The 24322-nt window shown below is 41.5% G+C and overlaps 1 protein-coding gene and 1 long non-coding RNA gene across 3 annotated transcripts; one reads left to right on the plus strand and one right to left on the minus strand.

The window, feature by feature from the left end:
- Positions 1-322: 322 nt before the first annotated feature.
- Positions 323-13644, minus strand: LOC116790543. 2 transcript variants are annotated; one of them, XR_004358395.1, is made up of 3 exons: positions 13494-13644; positions 12887-12991; positions 323-336 (listed from the first exon to the last, which is right to left on the minus strand). It is a non-coding gene; the product is annotated as an uncharacterized LOC116790543 (long non-coding RNA). The 2 variants fall into 2 exon arrangements; XR_004358394.1 differs by lacking the exon at positions 323-336 and adding an exon at positions 11830-12397.
- On the plus strand, positions 546-8857 carry LOC116790540 (cytochrome P450 2H1-like). The gene is made up of 9 exons (XM_032695601.1): positions 546-784; positions 2159-2321; positions 3192-3341; positions 5137-5297; positions 5694-5870; positions 6291-6432; positions 6723-6910; positions 7386-7527; positions 8019-8857. Exons 1-9 carry the CDS (start codon positions 605-607, stop codon positions 8198-8200), a joined length of 1485 nt encoding a protein of 494 aa, XP_032551492.1. The 5' UTR covers positions 546-604; the 3' UTR covers positions 8201-8857.
- Positions 13645-24322: the final 10678 nt, after the last annotated feature.

Raw genomic sequence — 24322 nt, forward strand, 5'->3', positions numbered from 1 at the left:
TTCAAACAGAACTCTCCAGGGAGATTTTGGTACAGAGCAACTCTCTTTGACCCACTTCATTTTTCTTGCCATTATCCATTTTTCTTTTTATTATCCACTGCTGGATAATGCTGGAACCGGTTTCATAGGTCAGAGATAAACAGAGATAAACAACCTCCTTTTGCACTGATTCTAATTCAGGGTGACTTGAAGAGTAATGTCGTGTTTCTTCCTTATTACACAGAAACTTCCTTCAGTGATGAAACTAATTTTTTTTTTTAATTCCACTAATGTTTCCACTCCCCTTCTTAAGCTGCAGATGTTAGCATTTTCTGCTCTCTACACGTGTCCTCTTCCCTTGTTTATTAGTGTCCTTACTGGGGCTTCACTGGGTCTGAATTACCATTGCTTCAGGAGTATTATATAACTCACAAAAGTCAACTTTAGTAACATTCATTTTTATCTGGAACAGATTAATAAGTAATCTCATATCTCTGCAGGAATAGGAAGACACTATTGGCTAATTTCAACCACGTGCTTTGGTATCACAGCATATAAATAAGCATGGATTTACAGGTCCAACATCAGGCTCTTCTGACACTTGACTTCTCTGCCTCAGCCCACCATGGAGCTCCTGGGAACGACTACTATTTTCTTGCTTGTCTGTATCTCATGCCTTCTTCTCTTGGCCACCTGGAGAAGCTCATCACAAAAAGGGAAGGAGCCTCCTGGTCCCTTCTCACTTCCCATTGTTGGAAACCTGCTCCAGCTGAACCCATGGAACGTGCCTGAAAGCTTGAAGAAGGTAAGGGACTGTTTCATTCTCTTCTATGTTATCTTCATTGTATATAAAATAAAGCCCAGTCCCTGCAGTCTCAGCTTAATTCACAAGTTTAATTTGCACTGACCAAAGGTTAGACTCAAACAGAAAAAAAAGATTTCCCAGATATACATGCTTCTGAAATCTAGATATCTAATTCTATATATTACAAGTCAGTTTCTGTATTTGCAATGATCATACTAATGAGGAGTCCCATGCTGACCTCACAGCATTACTGCAATTTGCACTGGACTTGCAATCAAGGCCCCGATGCTATTGCAATATGCATTATAATCCTCCTGTGCCCAGCTCCTCACCGAGATGGAAACGTGGCTTGGCCCCCTTTTGGGGAGAACCCTGCTCCATTTTGCTGCCTCTGGTCCCCAGCAGATATGTAGGATCACCTGGGAGTGGAACTAGCAAGTAAAGAAGTTGAAGCAAAAAAGTTTGGAGGTGGATTGTGCTGTCCATTCCCTCCCCTGGCTGATGTCACCCATCGGGCAAAAAACCCCCTCTGTGTTGCAAGGTCTGGAAGGAATGTTCATCCAAAGTGCCTGTTCCTTAGGGGATTGTGAGGGTATGGTGACAGATATATGGAAAGGGCCGGTGTCCCTGGGTTCTTCAGAGCAAACTGGTGGTGGTGGCTGACGTCACTGTGTGTATTGTCAGATGCACACATACTCAGATGAGCTCATTTTTGCCCTTGTGCTTGTGAATGTTGCGAACCATGAGCACCCTCAGGCATTCTGCTGTGTTTCAGAGCACTAAGTGATTTGGTTTCCCACCATGAAAAATACCACAGGTCTTGTGAAGTGAGCATGAGAAGCATTCCAGATTGGACCACATAACCCAAGAATCTGCAATTGTAGCCAAGAGCAGATGCCTGGGAAGGAGTATATGATTAGTGCAAGGATGCTGTGACTGTCTGCTGATACACTCACTCAATTTTCAGGGGTCTGTGGCCCAGGAGATTTGAGAAACAGCTTTGCTGTTTGTGCTCAGAAACCCTTTAGGCATTTGCTTCCATATGTGTATATAATTTGGTTTTGAGCTCATGTAAACTGTTATCCACTATGCCCTGCAGAAAGGCCTCCCAGAACATTTTGCCAGCCCTATGAAGGGCTATTTTCTTTTCTCAGATTTGGATTTGATACCTTGCTGCTTCCATTCTTATCACCTATTTCTTGTATAATTGTCTGTAATTCATAGTTGAAAGAGCTCTGCACTGCTGTTAATCAATGTCATGTCTCAGCGATGCTGGGACAATGGCAGATCACCGCTCAGACCCCTTTGCTACAAAATCCTTTTCACATGATTAACATTCAGACTTGTTGTTCTTTGTGTTCCTCTTTCCTACAGCTCAGTGAGAAGTATGGTCCTGTCTTCACAATACATTTAGGCCCAAAAAAGGTTGTGGTATTGTATGGTTATGATGTTATGAAAGAAGCTCTGATTGATCAAGGAGATGACTTCAGTGGAAGAGGCCTTCTACCACTGGTTGAAAAACTCTTCCAAGGCACAGGTATGTCCTTCATAATGTTAGCATAAAAAATGCATGCTTTCAGTGCTGCAGGAACACAGCTGAGAGAGCAGTGGAGGAGGGAGTGGTGGATTTCATTTACTACTTTCATGCAAACAAATCAGTAATTAAAGATCAAAAGTGCAACTCATGCTTGGACCCTTGAGTAAACTGGTCCCCTGGAAAACTGTTTAAGGTCCCAGGACAGCTTCATTGACTGCCTTTCTATTTTCAGCATACCTCACATTCTGGCTAAAATACTGTTCATTAAATGTACCTCTAAGGTCTTAAGTTCGTTCTCCCATTTCCAAAAATACTCTAAATATATACACAGCTAAGGAACCAGCAAAAGGAAAGTCCACAGCACAACTAAGATAGGATTATAGAGGCTGACCCGGTGAGGGTCACACTCAGGATTAGGCCATGAGATTATTCACCAGGTCAGTCCCCACTATGGCATTTCTCTGGGTAAACAGAACATATTCCATGCAATAGCATGGAATATATAGCGCAGTTCCAATGATCCTGTCAATAAGTATATGCTCTGTGAAGAGACATAGCAGAACATTTAATAGTTATGTCAGTGCAAAGGCCATGTGCTTGTGGCCTATTCAGTACCAGTGTTACCTTCTTACTCACATCCTAATATAGTTTTTTTTCTTCTGGGAATAAAGTCAGTTTTACTCAAAGTGCTGTGACAGATGGATCAAATTCGTCACCTCCATAATTGCACAGACATTTCTGGGTATATAGCAATAGCAGTATAACTCCACAGAGAGCTGTCTTTTCAGGTCGAGTACGTACTGTGTAGCTCCCATTTAGGGAAAAAACATCTGTTTCCTCATGAAGGTCTGTTTTTCCTCTCTGTATCAGGCATTGTGACTAGCAATGGCGAGACCTGGAAGCAGCTCCGACGATTTGCACTCACCACCTTGCGGGATTTTGGGATGGGGAAAAAGGGCATCGAGGAGCGAATCCAGGAGGAAGCTCATTTTCTGGTGGAGAGGCTCAAGAACACACACGGTAGGATAAGGACTTTGTGTCTGCTGAGACACCATGCATCTTTGCAATGAGAAATGAGGCGTATAGGGCTGCTTCACAAAATCCATGACCCAAGTACTGGGCACACGGTTGCTGTTTCTGCTCCCTGCTTCAACAGGCAAAGTTATCACTCCTGACAGTCGGTCAGTCAAAGGCACGGTGACAGTGGGGAGGATAAACGTAGGAGACAGGGTTGGAAAGTATCATTTTACCTGTTCTGCTTGAGCGACAAGACAGGAAGTGGCAAAATGAACAGCTTTGCCACAAAGCCAAGGGTTTGATGGAATTCAGCCATGGAGACAGGGCTGGACACTGCCAGCATGCAAGCAACATGCACTTCCTCCCCTTGTCTCCTGCAGCTCCATGTAAACAGTTCTTGAAGAAGTGGGGGACTAGAGAACTCATTTACAGATATTTGGGGTTGGGTCCAGTCCATCTGAACGCTCGATAGACACACCTCCCACATTGGTGGGGCTGTCCAGTGGGACCAGGGGCTGCTTCTGAGGGCAGGGTATAAGGTAACCCCCTTGGTTTCCACCTATAAATGTGTTTTCTGGTAGTAGGCAGGTCAATGTTACTTCTAAATCCTTCCCCTGAGAGTGGCACAGTATCAGCCTGAATTCCAGGCTTCCATTCCACATTCCATCAAGCAAGCTCTCAATGTGTGCTAACTGTGCAAGGCGGAAAAAGCAGATGGATCTAACAGAATGATGAAGCATCACTGTTTTCCATGAGCCACTAATTCAGCCTGGCTTCATAGATAAACATTCCTGTTCCAAATTAGAGAAAACACTCTCACCTGCATTGCTCTTATCCTTTGACTTACACAGGAATACTTATTTCTTATGCCCTTGTGCAAACCTCCAACTCTGGCTCACCTTGTTACAGCATCTTTTACTGTGTACTAAAAGGCTTTGCAAGCAAGATATATACCACTGAAAAGGATAAAGCCATTATCTACCCCTAGTGCAAATAACAAAGAGCTATGATTAGTATCTTCAAAGTTCAGTATTAATATACTCACCACCTCTGAGGAGACATCTGCTGAGTTTTCAGTGGCCAAGGAGTCACCAGTCAGGCAGAGAAGGGTTGGTATCATTACTGCTTGGAATAGGCCGATTCTCAATGCTGTCAAGTTGACATTTTCTGACTCCTTGGTTTTCTTTCAGGATTTTATACCTTTTCATGTTGTTGTTTCTCCTCTTGAAACCTTGAGATGCAACCTATCGCTATACTATTCCTTCTTTCTTGGGTCTAATCTTGCTTTTTTCTTATGCTGTAGTTTTCTTCTTAGAAGTTAATGCAGCTGTGCTATTGAAACCAGGCTTTGATCACAGGCATTTGAACCCCTAGGAGAGGCCTCTACAATGGAATTTATGCTAACAGAGTTCATAAACATGAATGAATGCAATAACCTAAACCCATGGTTCAGGCAAAGTCCTCATGGTTTCACTGGGATTTTGTGGGAATCCTTAGGCCATTTCTAATAAACAATGTATAAGGCAGACGGGTGTGTGCCAGCTGAAGAGAACTGAGGCACTCAGACAAGTGTTCTGCTGAGAACAGGGCAAAAGAGATACTTAAACCATTCTAGTTGAAGTGAAATCAGTTCACTTCAAGAAGGGAAGAATAAATTGGACAAGCCCTTCACCATCCTTTCAAAGACAGCAAAACTCTGGATCTCAAGAGGATGTGAAACTACTCTGTAGTGTTAGAGGGGGAGATGATCCCCAAAATGCTGAAAGCAAGATAACATTTCTTTTGTTTGTTGTGGCAGAGCGACCTTTCGACCCTAACAACTTCCTAATCCATGCTGTTTCCAACATCATCTGCTCCATTGTCTTTGGGGATCGGTTTGACTACGAGGACAAGAAATTTCTAACTTTAATCGATTTGATAGATGAAAACAACAAGCTTCAGGCCTCTCTACACACACAGGTGTGTATGGTTATATTTAATACATTTATTGTTATAATATTTTATTAATGAATATTTATTCATATTATTAATTTTTAATTAGAGGGGATTTTCCTAAATTTGGGGAAAAAATTGAAAGTGAAAAAGACAGTTAAATAACCAGTTCCTGCTGTTTCTTTCTTATCTTATGGAATTGCGATTGTATGTCCAAAGGATATAATTGCAAAAGTTGCTGAAGTGCAGCCTATTCTTGAATGTAGTAAAACCATAACATAAATGGCATTCAAATCCTGAGTAATAAAGACCTACCATTCCAAAACAGTTTAATTGCTCCATTTGCATAGTTACAATTAGGGGAAAATATTATTGTATGTGCATTAATCAGAATGTGCTTTTTTAATAATTTTATTTTTACAGCTATATAATTTCTTCCCAACTGTCATGGAGTCAATACCTGGACCGCATAAAAAACTGATAAAAAATGTTGAGCAAGTCGATCAATTTACAACAGAAATCGTAATGGAGCACCAGAAAACCCTGGATCCCACTTGTCCTCGAGATTTTATTGATGCTTTTCTTAACAAAATGGAACAGGTATTGTAAGAGTATAGATTTGTTGGATTATAAGGAAATCACTGCTTGAATCACATCTTTTCACTTGTGACGGGGCATTGGGCTTTTGCAAATATAGAGGGGAACTTGCTCTTCTTGCCACATTGACTTCATTCTATCCTCTCCATTTTCTTATCAAGGATTTTTAAACACGGAATTAACAGCACCAGCCAAAGTTAAGAAAGTTGAAGACCAATCTGGTTAATGTAATTCAATGCTACTCCCAGATTAAAAAAGGTTCATAATATTATTCAGTAAAAGTACATAAGTGCTGGTGGTCTGGAGAGTGTTGTATTTTTGAAAGGATATGTTTATAAACACACATTATGGGTACAGGACTTTTCTTTTTAAACAAGCTTCTTGATTTTGTCATTCAAAACCTTCTGCCAAATCTTCTTGCAGGAGAAAGGAAATGTTGACTCAAAATTCACCACTGAGACCTTGACCAGAACCACGCTCGACTTGTTCCTTGCAGGAACAGGGACCACCAGCCTCACACTGAGATATGCAATTCTGATTCTCCATAAATACCCAGAGATAGTAGGTAATAGAAAAGGAAATAAATGATGTAAAAAGTTTTAGTAGGTTACGGGATCAGTTTGGACAATTCCTGCCATTACTACATGTGGCAATGGTGCCCCGACTAAGAAACATGTCTTTGCAGGGTGGAAATGTGCATTAATCTTCGTTCTATTCACAAGAAGGAGATGTTAGTACTAAGTATATTCATATACTCCCAATTGACTAAAAGCAAGTTGTGTTGTAAATACGGGGAGAGACTTAGGCAAAAGGATGGGCTAGCTGTCCACTGAGCATTTACTTATTTCCTAACAGAGAAAATGCAAAAGGAGATTGATTCCGTGATTGGCCGGGACCGAAGCCCCCGCATGGCAGATCGGAGCCAGATGCCCTACACGGAGGCTGTGATCCATGAAATCCAGAGATACATTGATTTCCTTCCACTGAATGTCCCACATGCTGTGATCAGAGACACCAAGTTCAGAGACTATTTTATCCCCAAGGTCTGTTCCATTGTGTCTGAGAAAGGTCATAATCTCCTGAAAACAATTATATCTTCTATTCTTTGTATTTTATTTAATTTTCAAAAGCACTGCAATGTGATACTGAATTAGAATAGTTTTGTTTGGAAGGGCATTCCGGTAGTTATTTAGTCTAATCTCTTGTATTAGAAAAGGAAAAGGAAAGAAAGGATTTTTCATCCTCTATGAGAAGAGGGAAGTAGAGCTTTCTATTTTTTTACATAAATGTAAGGTGTATTCTATTTGGGAGCAATTTGAAATACTCTAAACAGACTCACCACTAAAATTCATTAAAAACCCCCCATCTTTGCCATACCAATGTCATATATTTTCACTCATTAAATGCTCATTTTAAACTGGTTAAACTTTGACTACCATTCTATTTAGCTCTGGGAATTTCTTAATCCCTCTTTGCTTTAGCAAATCTCCATTGTACCTTTCTTTTTTGTCAATTCAGGGCACTATGGTATTCCCTATGCTGACTTCCGTCCTACATGATAGCAAGGAATTTCCAGATCCAGAAAAATTTGACCCAGGACATTTCCTGAATGCAAATGGTACCTTTAAAAAGAGTGACTACTTTATGCCATTTTCTACAGGTAAGACCTCTTCCTCTTTCAGATCCTAGACTATCCTCTCCTAGAATCTCTTTGAAAATCTCAGTGGCTCCATTGCCATGATCTGTACAGTGATGTCTGGTGACATCTGCTACTCACTTCTGGGCAGCTGTAACCCCTGCCCTAGAGTTTCAGTTGACTTCCTTTTTTACCAACCACAGAAGCTCCTTCAATGCCTTCTCCAAGAAGAGGTGTATAAAGTGGGACTCAGCCATGCAACTTCTCTCTCTCCAAATGTACCATCAAACAGCAGCAAAACATGAGAAACCAGAGCCTTCAAACCACCTTTGCCCACTGAGCACTCTTATTGTTCTAGACCCTTAGTTCCCAGTTTAATTCACTTGCCTCCCCAAAATGCTGCAGTGCTGCCTGTGCCTTCTGAGACGTCTGAACTGTCAAGGAACAGTGGTTAAAACCAGTTAGCAAGCAAAATACTGCATCACCTCAATTTTTGTTATTTTCTTTTCTTGCAGGAAAACGTGTCTGTGCAGGAGAAGGTCTGGCCCGGATGGAGATATTCATATTCTTAACATCCATCCTGCAGAACTTCACTTTGAAGCCTATTATGGATCCCAAGGACATTGACATTACTCCAGTAGTCACTGCTCTGGCAAGCATGCCCCGACCCTATCAGGTCTCTTTTGTTCCACGTTAGCCAAGAGAAAACTGTTGCCAGCTCCCAAACTCGTGAATGCTCTGATTAAACAACAGTCATTTCCCAATCTGTTGAGACTGAAACACTCAGATAATTTTCTAGATGCTTTATGGAGACAAAAGTGCTCAGAAAAGAAAATTGTATGGTGCTGTTATAATCACCACAGCCAGCTCTAAACAGAGACAGAGTAGGCAATGGCACAGGGAAGAACACAGCTCCCTGTGCAAAATTATACAGGTTCTCCTCTGCACCTACCTCGCCCAGCTCTGTTTCCTGTCTGGCTCCTGACATACCAGGGGGAGTGGAGTAGCTGTCTGAGAGCCCTGCTGCTGCTGTCCCCAACACTTGATCATCTCAGCACAGCAGAACAGATGCTTGTACTCCAGGCTTTCCACAGAATCTGCTGAGGTACCTCTCTCCTCTGTACTTTCAATTTGTTTGTAACCGATGTGTAAAGGTAAGTGTAAAACAGTGAGGTTTTTTTCTGTTAGATGATGGTCACCTAATATATTCTTGTCTCAGTCCTTATTGTCTACTGTGGTGGGAATGGAGTTTATCAGTGACTGGGCAGATGGGTTATCTTCTGTGTGATTGTAATGAAGGTTTGTGAAATTACAACTTATATTGCAAAATAAAAAAGTGGTACACTGAATTGTTCTTTTTCTGAGATCTCAGACCATCTTTCAGTGAAAAACCTGCATCCACAAAGCTTGTATGTCCAAATGTTTTTCAAGTCTTGTACACTGTTGAAATCTGACTGTTCCATTTCACTCATGTATATGAAACATCCTATGGCTTGAAGAATGAGCTGCCTAATGACCTATAAACTTCCATTCCCAATGTGGGATAATACAGGACTTATCAGAACCCCAGCTGTACTTACAGAGCTGTCCACTGTGGCAAAAAAAAAAAAAAAGACAAATTAAATAATACCAGGATGCCCCCAGTGCCATTTCCTAGATAAACGCCAGCTTGCATCTTCCCATTATTTTATGAAGTACATAAAGATCACTACAGCAATGTTACAATCAGGCAAAAAAATGTAAACAGTGTTTACATGAATTGCCAATCATACCTGTACAGATCTAGGATTGCCATTTTCTGTCTTGATCACGTTCCCTGCAATGTATAATATATAGTGATTACGTTGAAGACAGAGAGCTGAATCTGTGCTATGTGGGAAAAGACAGCAACTGTAACATTACCACAATGGTATTAACTGCTTGTTAACAGGCTAAACTTGTTTTCTTTGAAAGTATTAATAAGCTAGATATACCATGACTTGGTGGTATAGCATTCCAAAGGCAAAAGCCACAAATGTCACAGAATCATAGAAATAAGTTGTCTCATCTGATAAAAAGAAGAAAGCACTCTGTAATTCCTCTTTAGCTGTGCCATGACTAAAATAGTCAAAGCAAATGAGGAAGCAGCTTCCTTGTTTCAGACATCTTCCTCCATGCTGAAAAGAGGAGGCAGCCAATGCCGATCAGCAAGAAAACAGTTTTAGCACCCAGAGACTCCACCAGGATGTGAAATGGGTGTTGAGATTTGAGGAGGGCTAAAGCAGTATCCTTGAAGCCTCACTTTGTGTCACTTGTGGTATAAAAAGCAGTGCAATGGTAACCAAAAGCTGCATATGTTAGCTCCGGGTTAACTAAAAAAATTAGCCACTGCTGGAAAGTTCTACATGTCCCATGAAGCCATACTGCTCCCTCTCCCTGCCTGCTAGTGCACAGTGCAGCCTTGGCTTTTTCTTCTGCAGGGACAGTGCAGACAGTGCATTACTTGCTCATGTGCAGAACCAGGCAGGACCATACGAATTTTCTGTGGCAAACCTGACACAATGTCCTGGCACTTGGCCATGTGAAGAACACTTTCAAACTTGATTAATCCGTTCTGCACATTGTTGCTATTAGTTCCCAAATACCTCTCACAGAACATAAGCAGCCCTGTGAGCTCAAGCTCCTAGGATGCTTCTAAGAAGCTGGGAAGCAGCTACAGAAGCAACAGTCAGCTGGGCAAGTACTAATGAAGAAAAGAACTGGCCAATTCTGAAACACACGGAAGTGTCCCTAAGTGAAGAACTCAGTGAAGAAATCCATGAAGCAAACAAATGTACTTCAGCATTGTCCCCATAACAGGGCAATAGCACTTGCCTGAGCTACAATTATAAATTAACGTGACATACAGAGATTAATTGGCTGTCTGGACAGAAAGGACAGATGTGGGTCAAGGGAGATGGGGTGATCAAAGGTAAAAACAAGCAGTTTGGAGTAGCCAGGTGTAAACTCAAATATCTTTAAATTTTTTGTTGAAGAGGAAAAAAACACGGGCAGAGTGCGTACCAAGCCTCGTGTGCACATGTTACATAGCTCTTATAGGCTGCAGAGAAAGATGCCAAGACATTTGTGAATTCCCACACAGAAGCTTCATTTAAAAGGGAAAGTTGTCAAAACAGTGGTTTTATCCACAGCTGTCAAGTTAGTGATTCTCCCAGCTGCCATTTCAGATGTATTTTTGACCTCTTGGGATGTCAGTGCTCTCTTGATAACCCTACACAGTAGCATGTTAAACTATACATGACTGTTAAGAGGTTGAAAGTAGTTTTGTATGACATAGAACATTCTGAGGTTCACTAGCACTGCTTTATCCTGAGAATGAAGCTCTCTATTGGATTACTCATAAACACTGTGGAACTTTGGTTCCGAGACTCACCTTTCTAAACGGATCTTCTGTTTGGCACACAAATGCACCAGAGATGTTTTCTGACATGAGTCGTAACTGTAACTCCCAAAGCTTGTGTGCTGCGGGATATACAACCCCCCTCAACTGGGACACACACACACACACACACACACACACACACACACACCCACCCCAAAGGTTTCCACTTCCTCGCAGCTGATGCCTCTTGAGTTTTCCCTGCTGACACAGCGTCCCCTTCTGTCCCCCCGCAGTCCTGCCAGGAAAACACCACGAGCACAGAAATGCTGCTTCTATTTTAAACCCAGGATATTTAAAGTGATGGTGAAGGCACTCCAGGATCATCTGCTTCACTGCTTTTAAAAAGCACTAGGGAAAAGTGTCTGTCCTGACTAATTACAGTGCTGTACACTGCCCAACAAAATGAGGATGTGTACCACACTGGCATGTCACTAGACATTCTTCTAAACAGACTGTATTTCTTTCCTACATATCAGCACTTTTACTATTCTCAAATGCAACTCACTCAAAAGCCAGCTTGAAGTACTTATGGTCGACAGGTATGGAAAAAGTCCTCGGTGTAGGAGGCATGCCTGTTCAGTAGGCAGGGCTCTGCCAAATTAGCAATTTGGAAATTGTTAATCTGGTAGAGAAGCAACTTTCTGTGCTGGCCATGCCACTTGAAAAACTACTAGGATCACAATTCACTGCTAAAGTAGAGAAAGGATCTGCTAAGTTAACTGAGCACGTGATACAGCAATATATCTTGCCATTTCACCTGAGGTCCAGGCAGTCAAAGAATGCAATTGCAACAATACTTGAGGCCGAGTTTAAAACATGTTCTCTTCTACCATCTTCAGGAGCTGGAAAAAGTCTGTCCTTCGAAAAAATACAAAACCAGCTTACATAATCTTTCCAACAGGAACTTAGGATTCCAGAGAAACAAATGCAGCAAGTTGTTTTATTGTAAATTTATAGTAATTAGTCTCCCTATGTCAAAGAGAGAACGGGGGATACCAAAATTAAGGGTTTTCAATACCCCTCTCATAAGTCCAAAGGCCCAAGTATCTTCTCAACACAGAGCACGATGAAGGAAAAAGTGAAGTTTTGGTCCTACTGCTATTGAGGGAAAATGTCTTTTATAGGTTACAGAGGAATTTTCTTAGACAGAATATTTCATGTGAAAAACAGGACTAACACACACATAGCCAATATCAGCATGGGTTAGGGACAGGCTTCTACTTGTCACTGCAAAACAGCTGAGCAACAGAACCTCTGAGAAGAGGAAAATATTATTCAGCCTTAAGCCTGAATACAGCCTTCTGTATTCAATTGCTAGAAGAAATTCCCAGTCTTGATGCTAGCTGCAACCAAATCCTTGGCAACATACAGAACTGCTGTTGTGCAAAACCTGAAAACAGTTTGATTCATTGCCCAACTCCAACATAAAGACTGTTTAACTTCATCATTTCTCCAGTTTTTTGTACTTGGTTTCTGCAGAAGGAAAAAGAACAATATTTTAATACAGGGTAGGTAAGAGCTTTGCATCTTGTAAGCTGCTACAACATCTTAAAATTCAAGTTCATTTACTGGATCATTCAGGATCCTTCATTACTAATGCATTTAGGCAAATATAAATGTGCAATACTTTTTTCTTAAGCACATAGTGCTTAAGTCAGACAACTAATAATAATTTAATCCAAGAGAACCTGGGTGCCTTTATGAATTCCTCTATTTGCAGGATTAAACACAGGTCTTTAAAATTTGGGTCAGTGCATCTTGTAAAAGAGAAATCAAGCCTCCCCAATAAGCTGTAGTTTAATAACACCTGTACTAGTCCACTGTGATATAACTTGTTAGATTAATCTTTTCCCAAAGGCAACTCTGCAGCTCAGATTTGTTAAACAGTTTACTTTCTTTCTTTTTAAACCCCCTTGCAAGGCACTATGCTGCTAAGTCATAAGAGTAGAGAACAATAGTTACCAAGTTTTTTGGAATATGCATCCAATTTATACGCTGCCTGCTCCAGAGCTGCAACCTGCTCCTCAATTAGGTTTATTTGTTCCAGATATGGCTGCAGATCAGCATCTTAAAAAAGCAGGAAAATTGTATCTGTCAGTTCTCAGTAATGCACTTCCAAAAAACAGTTCATGTTTGAAACACAAGAATTTCTCATTACATTCCTCAGACAGAACAATTTAAAAGCTCCTTCCTTCCCCTGCCCCAAAATTAACTGGTGACACTGGCAGCCATATTCCAGGAAAGCATGAATTGTTTAAGAGTACTGGCTATGCTGCAACATAGAGAATCAAGAACAAGAATCAAAAGAAGTGCTATTCCTATCAGATCCAAAATTTGGGGTAAACCAGGACATAATTTCAGATGTATTTTCTCTTATGCTAGTCTACATGGTCTATACATGTATATACATGTAATACACAAGATTAGCATTCTATAACAGCATATCTATTTCAGTGAGTTTTCTTTCCTTCAGCACCTAATGGAATGTGAACCTTCTGACTCTTAAGATGCTTCGTTTCCCAAACAAGTGCACCATTCGTTATACCCCTACCATATTTGGTGTACTTACATTTTTGATTCAAATCCTTAAGATTTCTACTGATGTTTATAGCAATATCTTTCATTTCTAGGTACTTCAAGCTAGTCAGCTTATTCATGTTTTCCAAGAGTTTGTAGTCCTCACTGGTGGCTTAAAAAAGAATAAAGTTTATTTTAATTAAAGGCTGATGTGGTTTGAATCATGTGCAGACTCTTCAAGAGGACAAGAGATTCCAAACCAAGAGAAAAATGTAGAGCACAGTTTGGATGGCAATCCAGGTATAACACGTTAGAAAACGAGAATGACCTTTTGTGAATTCCAAAAATCAACTAAGCTGATGAATTCACTTGTAATTTTTTTTGAGAGAGAAAAATTTACTAACTCCTCACATTTCTACTCTTACTCTGTAATTTAGACACTTATGCTTACAAAACTGATAGCACAAATTCAGACTGGTCATCTGTTCCATATATCCTTCAAGTCTGTGTGAATTAGTGGTGCTGTGGAGTGCTTTCAGAATTAGAGCCTATGGAATGCACTAAACTGGTGAGCAGTTTACTTTGCTCCAGTTAATTTTGCACAGCAGTTTATTCTAAAGCCATCAATATATTGGAATAAGGAAAAATCCTTGAACAGCGGGAAAAGAAATATAATCAGAGAAGTTATATATCTGCTGCTTTTCTCTGATACTTCTTTATGGTTTTGTTTGTTGCTTTTGTTATCATTTGACCTGCCAAAGTTCATCTGTGTCTAGGTCTTTCAAGATGGAACATTTTCACTATGAATAAATTCACTGAAAAAAAATGCATGTAAAACCAGGTTTGGTATAAGTAACAAATGGTATTTTCCCACCAAATCTTTTTAAGTCAATAGCACTTCAGGATATATTTTGGATAAGTATTATTGATTTTCCAAGTATTGGGGCACTTAAAGCTGGGAAATTTCACTTGTTTCTTCTTAATCCAAAGTTAAATCCCCAAACAGTTCTTTTATTCTTTTTAATCTTCAGTCATTCACAGAGCTAATTAAATTCATAGGACCAGTAAGTGCAACTTTTGTCCATTGTAAAGACTCAGCTGAAAAGTCAGTTTGGTTTCCCTGAGGTTATTGAAGGATGAGCTTGGCTCTTCATTGCCATAACATGTAAGACTTAAATTCTGTCTTTTTCTCCAGAAAGATGAGAACATACTGGCAGTAGAAGAAATCATGCACTGCTTCCCCATGGCCACCATCCTGGTGAGTGCAGCAGGAGCGATTTGTGGGAGCTTTGCCAGCTCTCACATCTCTCTGTGTCACCAAGAATGCAGCGTCTGTGGCCTGGCTTCCCATGCACAGAGGGCTGGCAGGGGACAGCTGTGCATTTGGACCTGGAGGGAAGATAAGAGAGGGCAGATGTGATGCAGCTGTAGGAGAGTTTTGGCTTTCAAGGGTTTGGGTGTGAGCCAGAAAAGAAAACCAGAGAGAAATACCTGACACAACTATGATGTGAATTCTGATACGAATTGCATGCCTTTGATACTGTGGGTCTTCCATGGTTGCCACCATTATTCTCTTGCATTCCTGAAACCCAGCTTGTTTCAGGTGGAAGGTGGTTTAGGTTGGAAGCAGCTTTGTGATTATGTTTAGCCAGTCCACTGCGCTCTGGAAGATGATCAGGAGGGCTGAGAAAATGAAACTCTCTCTTCATAGCAAAATTATGAGATCAGAGTTTTCTAGAGTGTCTTATGATAGATTTATGAAATGAGAGTCATAGTGGCCATGACCTCTCAAATTCCAGGTGTGGATCATTGTGGAGGATGGGAAGGAGTGGTGAAAGCCTTGGAGGGGAAATCACAGGGCAGGCACATCTCTGGGGAGGTAACACAGGGTGTGGCAGGGAAATGGACTTGTGATGGGATTTCTTCCAGCTGGGGCAGGGCACCTGAAGTAAAGAGGGTGCTCAGAGCACAAGCTTTGAGGGTGGGAATGGCCATGGCATTGGCAAGAATCACGCAGGGAGGAGCTGGGGTAAGTAAGGAGCTGGGGTAAGTAAGGAGCTGGGGTAAGTAAGTAAGGAGCTGGGGTAAGTAACCTGAGAGATAAGTGGAACTGAAGCAGAGTCCAAAGCTGAACAACCAGAGAAGTGAAGCAGGCTGGCAGAGATGCAAAGAAGAGTCCTGGAGAACTGCTGGAGCCTCCAAGGGACCTTGCAGGGTGACAGGGACTGCCCTGGCCGGGGTTACTCTGGGCTCTGAAGAAGTCAGATGTTATTGTCACTGGTGCCCTCTGCTGCTGCTAGATCATGTTGTTAATTTTTTAGAAATATTTCTTGTCCTTTGCTGACATTGTAAATTTTTACTGCCTGATGTCCTTTCCTGAGCAGGGAAATCACCGTGTAGCTGGAACTGTTTGCATGAAGTGCTCTGTGGTGGTGGCTGTTGGCTACTCTGCCTGTTGCGCGTTTCAAGGAGCTGAACAGCAGCGGAGAGAGGAGGATTCCTTCAGCCATATTTACAATATAGTTTTAGAGTTAGACCTTGGTCTTCCACAAGCTGTAGGCAGTGTGTTGGACCATGGCATTACCCCCAGGTCCAGCTGTTAGAAGGAAGTGCTCTTGGTTTCTCCAAATGAGACAAATGGGGAGAGGTGGTTTATGAGTTTGAGGCAAAGAGGGTAATAAATAGGAGCCCAGTTGCTTCCAAGGAGACTGGATGGTATATAATGCTGGCATTAACTGACTTTAAAAAAACAAAGATGGAAAAACCAAGATGTTGCACCTTTGCAAATCCTCGATTTGTGGCTGATGAAAACTCCAGCACAGGCAATACCAGCCAGGAGAGGGCACTGGGACCTCAAAACACTCAGAGGACCCTGAACAGCTTCCACAGTCACCGGTGGGACTGAATAGCAATAGCACACGTCACCTCCTGCATCCTCCCATTCTGATTATAACAAAGTAGCCAAGCAACAGAAGCTGTTCATTTCTCAAAATAACATAGTACCGGTTAACAGAGAGTATTCACTCAATCATATTTTGTTTTGGTTTGCTTTGTTTTGATTTGGGTTTTTATGGTTTGTGTTAGGTTGAGTTGCTTGGTTGGGGTTTTTTTTTGCCATAGGGCACCTACCAGCCTTTCTGTGGTCTGTTTAATAATGACACTATTTCCAGACAGCGTTCCACACTATTTCTCTTCTGGCAAGGAGAACGCATCAGTGGTGGGCAGGAACCCAGCCACCTCCTATAAATGACCTCCACAAGGACTTTGTACTTCAAGGACTTTGCTTCTGTTCACTTTTAAATAGCATTTTTAATGTTAATATATGAGTACATGACCTCTGGGAACTAGGCAATTTTCTTTGCTGAAACGCAATCGTGATAACAAACAGTTTGGTTTGGTTTGGTTTTGGGGGGATTGTGCGTGTGTGTATGTTTTGTTTGGGTTTTGTTTTTTCTTTCAAAACACTGTTGGTGGATTTGGATGAAAACTAGACTACAGAACCAGAATTTGCTTCCTGCTGAAGAGTTAAAATTCTGTCCCCCCACTCCATCATCTCTGCCATTCGGTGAATTAAGCACATCCTAAATTGTATAGCAACATACAGCTGGAAATGTGTGTGGAAGAAGTGTAAAATGAGCCAGCCCCAAAGCCTGGGTCAGACCAAGGCTCCTTCTATGCTAAAGACTGTCTGATAGTGGCTGGGAGTGGCCTGGTCATGGAAGTTAATGATCTCTGTAATCCAGCTCTCAAAACAATAGTTATGGTGACTTGTGTCTTTGGATAGGGAGGCGAAAGAGAAGTCCTTCTGCCATAGTTGTCTTTGCTCTGTGCTCTCTCCACTCAGGGAGCAGAGGGTCTCTTGCTCAGGCTGGGAGCATGAGGTCAGTCTGTGACTACATAGTGACACAGGACTTTTTCATATGGAGCAAACAAATCTCTAGGTCTGTAAGAAGTGCTCTGCAGAGCTCCAGAAATGTTCTGTCATGATGGAGATGACCTTGCTACACCTGTAAGACTCTGGCTCTGCAGCTCCTTCTGAGTATTTCTTCTCTTAAAAGAGGGACTCGTGTAGCATTTGTCTTTGTGCAGTGCCACCTCTCACTGGGGCTTCTTCTTATTTAGGGTTTTGGTTTGGGAAATAAAAATATGCTTGGAGTATGAAAATAAGGAAAGCAAATATTTGCAGCATGACTGATTGGTGTGATGTTGAGGGACTGCAAGGAAGACCTTCCCCTGTGTAACTAGAGGTAGAACAGGGGTCTACTGACATTACTCCAAGTTCTCCCATATCAATGCCAGACAAGATCGGAAGAAAATTTTTAGGAAGGGCTCCTTAAGGGTTTTTTCTCCCATAGACTGTTGTCTGTAGGTGTCTGACTTGGTGTATGTTTCTTCAGAGCTTACTCCCAGCAGTAATATTCTGCTGCCAGATTAAAATGGAGAAAAATTTACTTAACCCAGCACAGACGTAAGGAATTTATCATATTATCACACTGATAGAGCGAGGCTATATATACATGACTCCAGGAGATTAAAATTTCCTTATATATGAGTAAAAAATCAAATGAAAAAACAATGGTAGAGGCAAGTAGTTTAGAATCCTTTTAAAAATTGTATACCATGGTTATGTATTATCCAGATAGCTGTAATTGTTTTTATAAATAGTGCTTTATCTCACCTAAATTTGTTTGTTACCTTCTGTTGCTCTTTATATAAGACAGGATATATTTCCCTTTGTGGCAGAAGGGGAAGCACTTCAAAAGTGCCTTCTTGATCTTTGTACATCCTTTACTTTCCAGTAGCACAGTGTGTTTGTGTCTATGGAATGAAATGAGACCCCTTGCCTAGGCACCTACCAGTATCTCTCTCTCTCTAATTCCCTCTTCTGCAGCCCATAGTCCCCTGCAGGATCTCAGAAGTGGAGTCACTCCCCCCCTCTGAGAAACCTGCTGCTCATGGGCTGTGCCCTCATCCTGCATCTATTCTGCCATGTATTTTATTTTAACTGCATCTACCTGCTACCCCCAGATAGTTCTTGCTTACTGACCAGGTTTTTGTGCTGAAGCTTCTTGCTGGCAGCACTCTGAGACCTCTGCATCTGAGCAGTCTCTTATGGGGAATGATGGTGGATCCATGCTGCTTGGAGCCGGTTTTTTGGGATCATATTTCACCTAGAGCCCTCTCTCTTCTTGGCCTCCAAATACATAGTCTGAGACACTCAAAGTTCAAGATCTGCTCTTGGGGCTTGGCTGATGATTTTCTGCCTCAATGGCTTATTTTCCCCCAGGAGGCTGACTGCAGTCTGGAAACAATATTCAGATGGACCAATGGAAAGCAAACCAAATTGATCTGTCTCTAGGAATGGCACAAACCACTCTTAAGGATGAATCCAGTAATGAGTCTAGGGCTTGGTGAAACTTGATTTGCACTTAGAAAAAACTCTATACTATGTAAAAAGAGTGTGGCAAAGTTCCTTTTTTTTCTTTCTCAATTTTTCCTTCATTAAGGCTGAAAAATTTTTAGGCAGGCCTTGGCTCTCACGTGATCTATAAGTACCCTCTATAAGGTACAGCTGGATCAAATAATAAACAATAATCCTTTCTTAATAGCTCTTAGTCTAAAGAGCCAATGTACCTTACATGAAAGGTGCAGTGAAAGAGGTTGTGGAATACTGAAAGAGGTCATGGAAGTTCAGTCTTCCTTTTCAGCAAAACCTAGTTACAAAGTCTGATGTTGGAAAGCTTTCGACTGATGCCTGCATTAACTGAGTTCATTAAGAAATATTTAACCAATCCATTTGCACTGATAAATCAAATATTCTTCTTGGCAAGTCCTTGTGAAATATCAGATCAGCTGTGCAATGGCTGTTTTGCTTCTAGCAGCTGTGCCATCTGAGCTGTTGAATACTAACAGAATGTATTGTACAGTACCACATGTGGATCACTCTTCATCTTTTGCCTTAGCACTACTGGGAGATTCACTGCAATTAATAACTTTATTTGACAGTCACAGAGAAAAAAGGCAGAGGTACCTACCCAGTTATTTAATTTTTTATTGACAATATTTTCATTGAAATATCATATATTTCGTACCTCTTTAGTGGGAAAAATAAATCATAGTTGACGTTCTCCTCTTTCAGTATTCCAAATTACAAAGGATAGGGGACATCTTTCATGTTTATGAGAGAGAATGCATTAGGCACCATCATTTCCAGAGGAGGTGATATGTGCAGGAGAAGACGATGGTAGGGAGGAGTAGAGGAGCCACCTTTCACACTTGAGGGAGGCAGGGATGAGAGCTGCAGCAGAAGAGTCTTTACATGGACCCTGTTTACATGGTGATCCCATATCTGAAACCTGTAGTGGTGGAGGACTGGAAGAGATTGTTACATGCTTTGGAATGAGGCAAGAGGATCAATCCCTGAGTCCGGACAGTTGCCATGGAAGCAAATGGTCCCTGTGGGCTCTGAACCAATCACTATTAAATATTAAATGAAACTCAAATACAATTATTAGTTAGAAAATCTCACTTCCACATGAACTACTCACATATTTTGTTTTAATCAAGTGAACTCTGCCTTTGAGTCATTGACAAGTTCATCTTTTATGTTAACTTTCTAGCCACTGCTGCCTGTATCCTGCCAGGAGAACACAGTCTGTTCATCTGCTACCCAAACACTGCTTCTGAGTTCACACAAGTTCTTGTTCCTTGTGGGATACAGGCCATGACTGATGCAACAGTTCACTATTCACTGCCAGAGCATTTCATGGCTGATTTCCATCATGATGAGTAGAAAAGACATCCTAGAAACTCTCCCTTGGCCCTGCACATTCTCCTTTCCCCTCAGTCACCATGTAGCTGATGTAAACCCTCACACAGGGGATGACCTGGGGTCTTTGGCCACAGCAAGCACTGGTCCTCTCTGTCTCACCTGTCTCTGTCCCAGGACTCCCTAGCCCCACTACATACACTACATACACTACCTACTCAGCTTGGCACTGACTTCTACAGGGAAAGGTCCTTCCCAGGCAGTGCCCTCCACCCTGTCCTGGGCTCTCTGCATTTCTCTTTGATTTGTAGTAAATGTTTCTCTCACTTTCTTCCATCTTCTGACACAGCTCTTCTTTCTCAAGTTGCTCTGTATTTCTTTGCTTACCATTTAGAGTAGGGAAACATGAATTACACTTTTACTGCACTTGCTGTAATTTGGCATGTTTAGGAGGAAAGCCTGACTGACAGATACCATTAGCAGTAAACTTGAAGTTAAAATGTTGCTAGTTTCTAGAATTTTCTTCATTCAAAAACCAACTTCCCAAACAGTAGGAAATTATGTAAATCCATCAGTGGAAACTGGTCTGAAGGATGAGAAGGTTATCCAATGGCCTATTCTCTTTTGTAGGGGCTTCTCACATGATACTGAGGAACTTGCTGTAGCCTGACTATCTACACAATCAACAGGGAGGTGGTGTCACCAAAGTGAAGATTCCTCTTCCACCATCGTCCTCCTGCTAGAAGGGTCCAGCACTGGCTGTGACACTGTGGTGTGATGACTTCTTAGGGCTGTACTGTTTCTTTGATTTCCTCCTTTAACTTCTCAAGCCACTCTGCCACCTCCCTGCTTCTGTCTCTGGCAGGACTGAAAGGCATATTGAAGGCCTACATTATATCACTTGGCATCAGCATCAGTTGCTATTTTTTTTTTTTTTGTATTTCAAATGCATGATTTATCATCTATTTTCCTTATCACTGTAGTTACTGGATATCATGAAGTATTAACAAAGGTTTTGTTACTTGATGATTGCTGAATTCTTCTTGAATTTTAAGTTGTCATTTGGTGAATTGTCATGTTATCATTTTTATTTATGATATACACTATTTTCAGAATACAAAGACTACCAGCAATTTACATGTTTCCATGATCTTTTGTGATGATGATAAGTAACTTTTTAGAGTTTCAGAATGCCTCTAGTTAAGGCCCTAGCCCAAGTTTGAGCAGGTCTGTGTTCAGGTCCTGTTTGTGCTGCAGATTCCCTGCTCAGACACAGTGGGCCCTCTGCCCTTTGATGACGGTGTTACAGATGGGGACAGCTGATAATGTTGCCCCTTTGCTGCTTTATCTCCTCGGGCATGGACCTTCTGGATGACCTGCTGTGCACCATGGTGGTTCTGCAGCTGGCTCAGGAGGAGCTCCACTGCTCGTGCAGACAGCTGAGAGCAGCAGCCTCAGGAACTCTGCTGACCTCAGACACCCTCTTTGAAACTCACAGCCTTCACTTCTGTGCCTCTCTTTACCATGTCTAGCACCTTACTTTTCCCATTTCGTAACTCTTTTTTTGATTGGAAGTGCCTGTTCTTTCTTAATGCTGACCATAGGTTAGAACTAACCACCTTGGCTTTATTGAAAGATGATGGGCTATAGGAGCAATATAGTGATTAACTATTGGTGGAGTCATAGTACAGGTCAAGGGAAGGCTGCTATCAGCTTCTTTTCCTTGCCCTTCTGATGACTAAAAAGCAGTTTGCCAGGTATTGCGAATGACTGATGAACTTCACTGACCTCGTCCTTTTTCAGCTGAGTTATGTTTTGGGTCTAGTGAGTTCATACACAAATATTTAACCGAGTTTCTTGATCTACCCAGTCAAATGTAATTTCTGTGATCTGAAAGCTACCAATGTGCTTTGCATCTTATCTCTAGAACTACGTGTAACATTTTACAAATATGGGTGTTACACAAATTTTGAATGCTCGAGTTATCACTGAACCTTAATATCTGCTGATCACGGCAGATCCTTTGTAAAAATTGCTGCCAGAAATAAGGCAGAGGTTGATATTTTTATTTTCTACGTGGCACTAAGGAAAGTCCTATCTAAAAGTGGTAAGTTTAGTAGCTGTTGCTATTCACAGCAGAACAGAAAGGATGATTTCCATAGGCTACTCTGCCAACCTGCTGTCCGTGTTTTGGATGGGGGGAGTTAATCTTCTTCGTAATAGCTGGTATGGGGCCATGTTTTGGATTTGTGCTGGAAACAGTGTTGATAATTCAGGCATGTTTTAATGATTGTTGAGCAGTGCTTGCAGAGCCTCAAGACCTTTTCTACTTCTCCTACCACCCTGCCAGCAAATAAGCTGGGGTTGCACAAGAACACAAGGAGACACAGCTGGGATGGCTGATCCCAACTGATCAAAGCGATATTTCATACCATATAGCAACATGCTGAGCATAAAAACTAGGGGGAAATAGGCTGGGGGCCACTGCTCAGTGGTGGCTGGGCATCAGTTGGTTAGTAGTGAGTTTTTAATTTCCATCCCTTGTCTTTCTTGAGTTTTATTTCTATTTTTTTAATTTCCTTTTCATCATCATCATCATCATTGTTGCTGTTGCTGCTGTTGGATGGCCTGAAGTTGTGTCAGGGGAGGTTTAGGCTGGATATTAAAACAAGGTTCTTTACCCAGAGGGTGGTTGGGCACTGCAACAGGCTCCCCAGGGCAGAGGTCACAGCACCAAACCTGACAGAGTTCAAGTGTTTGGATGATACTCTCAGGCACACGATGTGACTCTTGGGGATGGTCCTGTGCAGGGCCAGGGGGTGGATTCAATGGTCCTGTGTAGGGCCAGAGTTGGACTTAATGATCCTTGTGGGTCCCTTCCAACTCAGTATAGTCTGTGATTCTGTGAAGACCAGAGACCCCAGCATTTGCTTTCCTACTCTACTGGGAAGAAAGCAGAGTCTTTTCAGGTGCTTCTCATGAATGTGAAGTGTATCAGACTGGGTCTTTCATACCCAGATAATCCTTTCACACTTAAATAGCCTTTCACTCTTAAATAATTCCTATCTTTCTGTCATCAGAGGTGACCTAAGGCCTTTGGCAGTTAAATCTCTTTCCAGTTAAACTCCTGGAACCCTCCAAGTAGCATTTTGAAACCCTTCAGGGATTACATGAGTAATTAGATAAATAATAAAAAAGCCACATCTGGATGTGGGATGATGCTGCGAGCAAAGCTCTGCTTTTCTAGTGCATTGGGCTTTGCAGCAGTTTGTCACCCTCAAGGCTGCTAATAAAGGAGTGCAAGGCACTTTATCTACAAAAGTAAAGGAAAAGAAAATGCAAACAACTTCAGTTTGAACTTGATGACAGTAAAATTGACTGTTCTCAACAATATAACTATCCCTCCAGAGCCTAGAAGGCTGCTTTCGATTTCGTTCATCTGCCAGCTTCTGGTTTTAAACACCCTGGTGTGCAGTATTCAGAGCAGTGCCTGTTGTACTGGAATTTGCAGGATTTGTTGATGATATAAAACATCATTAGGACCAGGAGAAATGCACAGGGAATTAGAGTCATTTGCCTCAAAACAGATCCCTAGCAGTCGGACATGTCAATCTGTATATGTTTTGTGAACCTCCCTCTGCAGTCAGGGGAAACAAACTTCTTCAGTGACTGACTCATTTCACACTACAATAAGCTCATAAGAAAAGTCAGATGACCCGACCCGTTCCCTGGAATTATCAGTATTTCCTCACTAACAGGGCAGACAAGCTGATTTGTCTACCTTTTTCATATCTGAATTTAGGTGGGACATGTTTCTTTCTTCACTGCTGCAGAATCTGCTATTACTCAGCTAATTAAGCTAAAGATAAAATCTACCCATCCTATAAACCCCATTTTGACAACTCAGTAGAAAACAAAGTCTGGTGTTTACAGTATGTCTGGCTATTTCTGTGCACATGAGCACTCAAAAACTGATTGAACCAACATGGATTTAAGTCCTAAGTCAATGAGCTCATGCAAGAAAGAAAATTACTTTCCCAGTCCGTTACCATTACCTGGGAGATAAATAAGAGATCTAGGTGCATATATAAGAATATATATATATATAACAT

This window comes from Chiroxiphia lanceolata, chromosome 8 (genome assembly GCF_009829145.1).
Source record: "Chiroxiphia lanceolata isolate bChiLan1 chromosome 8, bChiLan1.pri, whole genome shotgun sequence".
Lineage (NCBI taxonomy): Eukaryota > Metazoa > Chordata > Aves > Passeriformes > Pipridae > Chiroxiphia > Chiroxiphia lanceolata.